The sequence below is a fragment of the Triticum aestivum genome, chromosome 4D, assembly GCF_018294505.1.
Source record: "Triticum aestivum cultivar Chinese Spring chromosome 4D, IWGSC CS RefSeq v2.1, whole genome shotgun sequence".
NCBI lineage: Eukaryota > Viridiplantae > Streptophyta > Magnoliopsida > Poales > Poaceae > Triticum > Triticum aestivum.
This window is the reverse complement of record NC_057805.1, coordinates 469,021,230-469,028,408: the sequence shown is the minus strand read 5'-3', so window position 1 is coordinate 469,028,408 and position 7,179 is coordinate 469,021,230. Positions and strand designations below refer to the sequence as shown.

General features: G+C 53.0%; 1 protein-coding gene across 1 annotated transcript; it reads left to right on the top strand.

The window, feature by feature from the left end:
- Window positions 1–5,217: 5,217 nt before the first annotated feature.
- Window positions 5,218–6,623, top strand: LOC123100362 (tryptamine benzoyltransferase 1-like). The gene is made up of 2 exons (XM_044522296.1): window positions 5,218–5,583; window positions 5,694–6,623. Exons 1-2 carry the CDS (start codon window positions 5,218–5,220, stop codon window positions 6,621–6,623), a joined length of 1,296 nt encoding a protein of 431 aa, XP_044378231.1.
- Window positions 6,624–7,179: the final 556 nt, after the last annotated feature.

The following is a 7,179-nucleotide window of genomic DNA, read 5'->3' as shown; positions in this document are numbered from 1 at the left end:
TATGGGCTGGTGCAAGCATCTCGGAGTTGGAACATTCGCTTTGATGAGATGATCAAAGCGTTTGGGTTTACACAGACTTATGGAGAAGCCTGTGTTTACAAGAAAGTGAGTGGGAGCTCTGTAGCATTTCTCTTATTATATGTGGATGACATATTATTGATGGGAAATGATATAGAATTCTTGGAAAGTATAAAGGCCTATTTGAATAAGTGTTTTTCAATGAAGGACCTTGGAGAAGCTGCTTATATATTAGGCATCAAGATCTATAGAGATAGATCAAGACGCCTCATTGGTCTTTCACAGAGTACATACCTTGACAAGATATTGAAGAAGTTCAATATGGATCAGTCCAAGAAGGGGTTCTTGCCTGTATTGCAAGGTGTGCAATTGAGCACGGCTCAATGCCCGACCACGGCAGAAGATAGAGAAAAGATGAGTGTCATCCCCTATGCCTCGGCCATAGGGTCTATTATGTATGCCATGCTGTGTACCAGACCTGATGTAAACCTTGCCGTAAGTTTGGTAGGAAGGTACCAAAGTAATCCCGGCATGGAACACTGGACAGCGGTCAAGAATATCCTGAAGTACCTGAAAAGGACTAAGGATATGTTTCTCGTTTATGGAGGTGACGAAGAGCTCGTCGTAAAGGGTTACGTCGACGCTAGCTTCGACACAGATCTGGATGACTCGAAGTCACAAACCGGATACGTGTATATTTTGAATGGAGGAGCAGTAAGCTGGTGCAGTTGCAAGCAAAGCGTCGTGGCGGGATCTACATGTGAAGCGGAGTACATGGCAGCCTCGGAGGCAGCACAGGAAGCAGTCTGGATGAAGGAGTTCATTACCGACCTAGGGGTGATTCCCAATGCGTCGGGCCCGATGACTCTCTTCTGTGACAACACTGGAGCTATTGCACTTGCGAAGGAGCCCAGGTTTCACAGGAAGACCAGGCATATCAAGCGTCGCTTCAACTCCATTCGTGAAAGTGTTCAAAATGGAGACATAGATATTTGTAAAGTACATACGGACCTGAATGTAGCAGATCCGTTGACTAAACCTCTCCCTAGAGCAAAACATGATCAACACCAGGACGCAATGGGTGTTCGATTCATCACAATGTAACTAGATTATTGACTCTAGTGCAAGTGGGAGACTGTTGGAAATATGCCCTAGAGGCAATAATAAATGGTTATTATTATATTTCTTTGTTCATGGTAATTGTCTATTGTTCATGCTATAATTGTATTGTCCGGAAATCGTAATACATGTGTGAATACATAGACCACAACGTGTCCCTAGTAAGCCTCTAGTTGACTAGCTCGTTGATCAACAGATAGTCATGGTTTCCTGACTATGGACATTGGATGTCATTGATAACGGGATCACATCATTAGGAGAATGATGTGATGGACAAGACCCAATCCTAAGCATAGCATAAAAGATCGTGTAGTTTCGTTTGCTAGAGCTTTTCCAATGTCAAGTATCTTTTCCTTAGACCATGAGATCGTGCAACTCCCGGATACCGTAGGAGTGCTTTGGGTGTGCCAAACGTCACAACGTAACTGGGTGACTATAAAGGTGCACTACGGGTATCTCCGAAAGTGTCTGTTGGGTTGGCACGGATCGAGACTGGGATTTGTCACTCCGTGTGACGGAGAGGTATCTCTGGGCCCACTCGGTAATGCATCATCATAATGAGCTCAATGTGACTAAGGCGTTAGTCACGGGATCATGCATTGCGGTACGAGTAAAGAGACTTGCCGGTAACGAGATTGAACAAGGTATTGGGATACCGACGATCGAATCTCGGGCAAGTAACATACCGATTGACAAAGGGAATTGCATACGGGATTGATTGAATCCTCGACATCGTGGTTCATCCGATGAGATCATCGTGGAACATGTGGGAGCCAACATGGGTATCCAGATCCCGCTGTTGGTTATTGACCGGAGAGGCGTCTCGGTCATGTCTGCATGTCTCCCGAACCCGTAGGGTCTACACACTTAAGGTTCGGTGACGCTAGGGTTGTAGAGATATGAGTATGCGGAAACCCGAAAGTTGTTCGGAGTCCCGGATGAGATCCCGGACGTCACGAGGAGTTCCGGAATGGTCCGGAGGTGAAGAATTATATATAGGAAGTCAAGTTTCGGCCACCGGGAAAGTTTCGGGGGTTACCGGTATTGTACCGGGACCACCGGAAGGGTCCCGGGGGTCCACCGGGTGGGGCCACCTATCCCGGAGGGCCCCGTGGGCTGAAGTGGGAAGGGAACCAGCCCCTAGTGGGCTGGGCGCCCCCCCATGGGCCTCCCCCTGCGCCTAGGGTTGGAAACCCTAGGGTGGGGGGGGCGCCCCACTTGCCTTGGGGGGCAAGGCACCCCCTTGGCCGCCGCCCCCCCTCTAGATGGGTTGTGGCCGGCGCCCCCCCCTCCCAGGGGGCCTATATAAAGGGGGGGAGGGAGGGCAGCAAATACAGCCTTGGGCGCCTCCCTCCTCCCCTGCTACACCTCTCTCTCTCGTAGAAGCTCGGCGAAGCCCTGCCGGCATCCCGCTACATCCACCACCACGCCGTCGTGCTGCTGGATCTCCATCAACCTCTCCTTCCCCCTTGCTGCATCATGAAGGAGGAGACGTCGCTGCACCGTACGTGTGTTGAACGCGGAGGTGCCGTCCGTTCGGCACTCGGTCATCGGTGATTTGGATCACGGCGAGTACGACTCCGTCATCCACGTTCATTGGAACGCTTCCGCTCGCGATCTACAAGGGTATGTAGATGCACTCCTTTCCCCTCGTTGCTAGTATACTCCATAGATGCATCTTGGTGAGCGTAGGAAAATTTTAAAATTATGCTACGATTCCCAACAGGTACTGCCGGGAGCGAGGGACCCTTCATCATCCTCGTCCGTTGCTCCTGCCGCAGTCGACCCGCCTCCTGCTGGCATGGTGACGCGGTCTCGCGCCGGTATACACCGGCCTAGCACGCGCTACGCCGATGATGAGTATGCATGCGCGGTGTCGACATCATCCTCTCCACCGTCGCCCATCCCCTCGTCCGCACGCGCTGCCCTCCGTGATCCACATTGGCTCGCTGCGATGCGTGAGGATTTTGATGCGTTGCAGCGCAACCGCACCTGGCATCTTGTTCCGCGACCCCCTCACGCCAATGTCATCAGCGGCAAATGGGTGTTCCGCCACAAGACCAACCCGGACGGTTCTCTCGAGCGCTACAAGGCTCGCTGGGTGGTGCGCGGCTTCCGCCAGCGCGCCGGAGTGGACTTCACCGACACCTTCGCCCCGGTCCTTAAACCGGGCACGATTCGCACGGTGCTTCAGCTGGCCGTTTCCCGTGCCTGGCCTGTGCATCAGTTGGACGTTTCCAACGCTTTTCTGCATGGCCACCTCACGGAACGGGTCTACTGCGAGCAGCCGACTGGCTTCGTCGGCGCCGAGCATCCCGACCACGTTTTGCTTGCTCTCTCGGTCCCTCTATGGACTGAAGCAGCCCCCCGGGGCATGGTACCAGCGCATGGCTGGTTTTCTGCAGCAGCTTGGGTTTCGCATGACCCGCTCTGACGCCTCTCTATTCGTCTACCATCAGGGCACTGCTACTGCGTACCTGCTCCTCCATGTGGACGATATCATCCTGACGGCATCTTCGCCTGAGCTTCTTCAGCGGCTCACGGCTCGTCTTCGAGATGAGTTTGCCCTCAAGGATCTGGGAGCGCTGCACTACTTCCTGGGCATTGAGGTCGTTCACCGTGCCGATGGGTTCTTTCTGCATCAGCAGAAGTACGCTCATGAGCTTCTTGAGTGCGCGGGCATGCTCAACTGCAAGCCCGCCTCCACGCCTGTCGACACCAAGGCGAAGGTGTCTGCTTCAGAGGGCTCCCCTGCGTCCGATGCCGTGTTCTACCGCTCAATCGTTGGCGCCCTACAGTATCTCACCCTCACTCGGCCTGACTTGCAGTATGCAGTCCAGCAGGTGTGCCTTCACATGCACTCCCCGCGTGACTCCCACTAGACTCTGGTGAAGCGTATTCTTGGTACATACGCGGCACTATGACCCTGGGACTCACCCTGACGGCCTCCTCCTCCATCGACATGGTTGCCTACTCCGACGCCGACTGGGCTAGCTGCCCCGACACGCATCGCTTTACGTCAGGCTATTGTGTCTACCTCGGCCCCTCGCTGATTTCGTGGTCGTCCAAGCGACAACCCACGGTCTCTTGCTCGAGTGCCGAGGCGGAGTATCGGGCAGTGGCTAACGTCGTTGCTGAGTGCTCTTGGCTCCGTCAGCTGCTTCGGGAGTTGCTCTGTGTGGTCCCTAAGGCCACGATCGTCTACTGTGACAACGTCTCCGCCGTTTATCTCTCCGCCAACCCCGTTCATCATCGTCGGACGAAGCATATTGAGCTCGATATTCACTTCGTTCGCGAGCAGGTGGCTCTTGGGAAGGTTCGTGTTTTGCACGTTCCTACCACTCAGCAGTTTGCCGATGTTATGACTAAGGGACTACCGACCCCAGTCTTTGAGGAGTTTCGGTCCAGTCTCTGTGTCTCCGGCGACGCTTCGACTGCGGGGGGGTGTTGAGCATACGTCGTCTACCGCATGTGTATAGGACTTGGGTCTGTATTTATACCGTTGTATCTCTCTATCCCTCGTATATTTGTACATCTTGGGAGACAAGTAAAGGCCGGTCCACCTTGTACCTATATATATGCGTCATGCACACGATCAATGAATTATGGATGCATGCAATCCCTTCTTTCCAACTAACAATGTTTGCAGCACAAGTTTAACTTCATCGGCGGTACACCAAATATAAACTACAGGATTCAGACTCCGTCCCCAATCTCTTACTCTGCCTTATCAGTTGCTCTCATCCTGTCTCATGAGGGAGACACTTGGGCCCAAGTTCTGCCGACTCTAACAACGTATACCCACGGCTACCTCGATTAATAATCACATACCCACGGTACAGTGTAATCCTAATCTCCTATTCGTTTTCACACTAGTTTAGTCGTTGGCTCCGCTCAGCCCTGCATGACTGCATCAAAGTTAAACACGCAGGATTTTACCAGCCGTGACTCAGCTGTGCATCAATCAAAGTTATAAATGCAAGCTACGCGGTTCACCAAATCGTGCACACACTTACTAGTCGTGGTTACAGAGCTCGAACCTACGTACGCCTCTAGCTAGAAAGCCCCAGCTTCTGATCGATGGAGATCACGAGCAGCACGATGGTGAAGCCGGTGTGCTCGGTGCCGCACCCGCTCGTCGGCGAGAAGGTCCCGCTGACCGTCTTCGACCGTGCCGCCGCGGACGCCTTCATCCCCACCGTGCTCGTGTACCCCGGGCCGGCGCCGTCCAACGAGGCGGTCAAGGAAGGACTCCTCAAGGCTATCACAGCATACCCACACCTGGCAGGGCGCCTCGCCCTCGACGATCATGGCCGGCGCTTCCTCCACGTCAACAACGAGGGCGTGTTCCTGATCGAGGCCACCGTGCCGGTCGACCTCGCGGACGTGCTCGTCGACGGCCGCATGGCCGCAGATGTGGAGGACCCCTACCCTACGATACCAGAGGTATTAATACATGATTTTGCTTCTGCCACAACTCACGTCACTTGCATGCATGCACTAAGAACGTGCATGGCCGCTGCAACCGCTTATACGATATATATTTATTTATTCAGGAGAGCTTTGGGGTGGCGCTGCTGCAGATCCAGCTCAACAGGTACAGGTGCGATGGTCTCGTGGTCGGCATATGCTCCCACCATCAGGCCGCCGACGGCCACTCCATGAGCATGTTCTTCACCGCGTGGGCGACGGCGGTGCGCGAGGGTAAGGACTTCACCACGCCGACCCCATTCCTCGACCGTGCGAGAACGTCCGTGCCTCGAAGCACGCCAACGCCGGTGTTCAACCACCGATCACTGGAGTTCACGTGTGGAGACCGAGACGCCTACGCCGTCGTCCCCATGGACAGGATCAAAAACCTAACGGTGCACTTCACGGCCGAGTTCGTCGCCGACCTCAAAGCCCGCGTCGGCGCCCGCTGCAGCACGTTCCAGTGCCTCCTCGCGCACGTCTGGAAGAAAATCACGGCGGCGCGGGAGCTGAAGCCGGAGGAGTTCACCAAGGTGAGGGTGGCCGTGAACTGCAGGGGCAGGGCTAGCCCGCCCGTGCCGATGGACTTCTTCGGGAACATGGTGCTCTGGGCTTTCCCAAGGCTTCAGGTCCGGGACGTCCTGAGCTCGAGCTACGGCAGCGTGGTCGGCGCCATCCGCGACGCCGTGGCACGCATCGACGACGAGTACGTGCAGTCCTTCGTGGACTTCGGCGGAGTGGCGGACGCGAACGGGGAGGAGCTCGTCGCGACGGCGGCCGCTGCCGGCACCATGTTCTGCCCGGACGCAGAGGTGGACAGCTGGCTAGGGTTCAGGTTCCATCAACTCGACTTTGGCACCGGGGCACCGTCCGCTTTCATACCGCCGGACTTGCCTATCGAGGGGCTCATGATCTTCGTGCCATCCCGCAAGGCGAACGGCGGCGTCGACCTCTTCATGGCCGTCGCGGAGGAGCACGTGGCAGCCTTCGAGGAGATCATCTACTCCTTGGATTGATTGACCCAGCCCGGGCATGCATGTCTGTTTCGCTTGCATGCATGTCATAAAGAACGTGGTAAAGAAATTGTTCGTTATGTAGTAAAAAATGTTTATTGTGTATTTTTTTAATATCTATTGTATATTTAAAAATGTTCATTGTATATTCATTTAGCTGAAATAATGTGGTCCACACATATTCTTGATGTAATTTTAGAAAGTGTTGGTGCATTTTTAAAAACTGTTCATGTAATTAAAGAAATTGACTTACTTTTTAAATGTTCATGTAATTTTACAAAGTGGTCGTGTCTTTTTAGACAATGTACATGTAGTTTTAAAATGTATTCATGGATTAAACTAAATCCACCTATATGTAAATAAGGTTTATATATTTGTAAACAAATAAGAAATTGAAAACACATGAAAAGGAGGAAAATAAAAGAATGGGAAAAAAATGGAATCAGCAAATGAAAATGGAGAAAAAAATGGGAAAACAAAAAAAAATGGAAAAGCTAAATCGGAAAACCAGACAAAACCTTGTCCCCAAAAAAGCCAACCAAAAGTGGCTTAGGTAAAA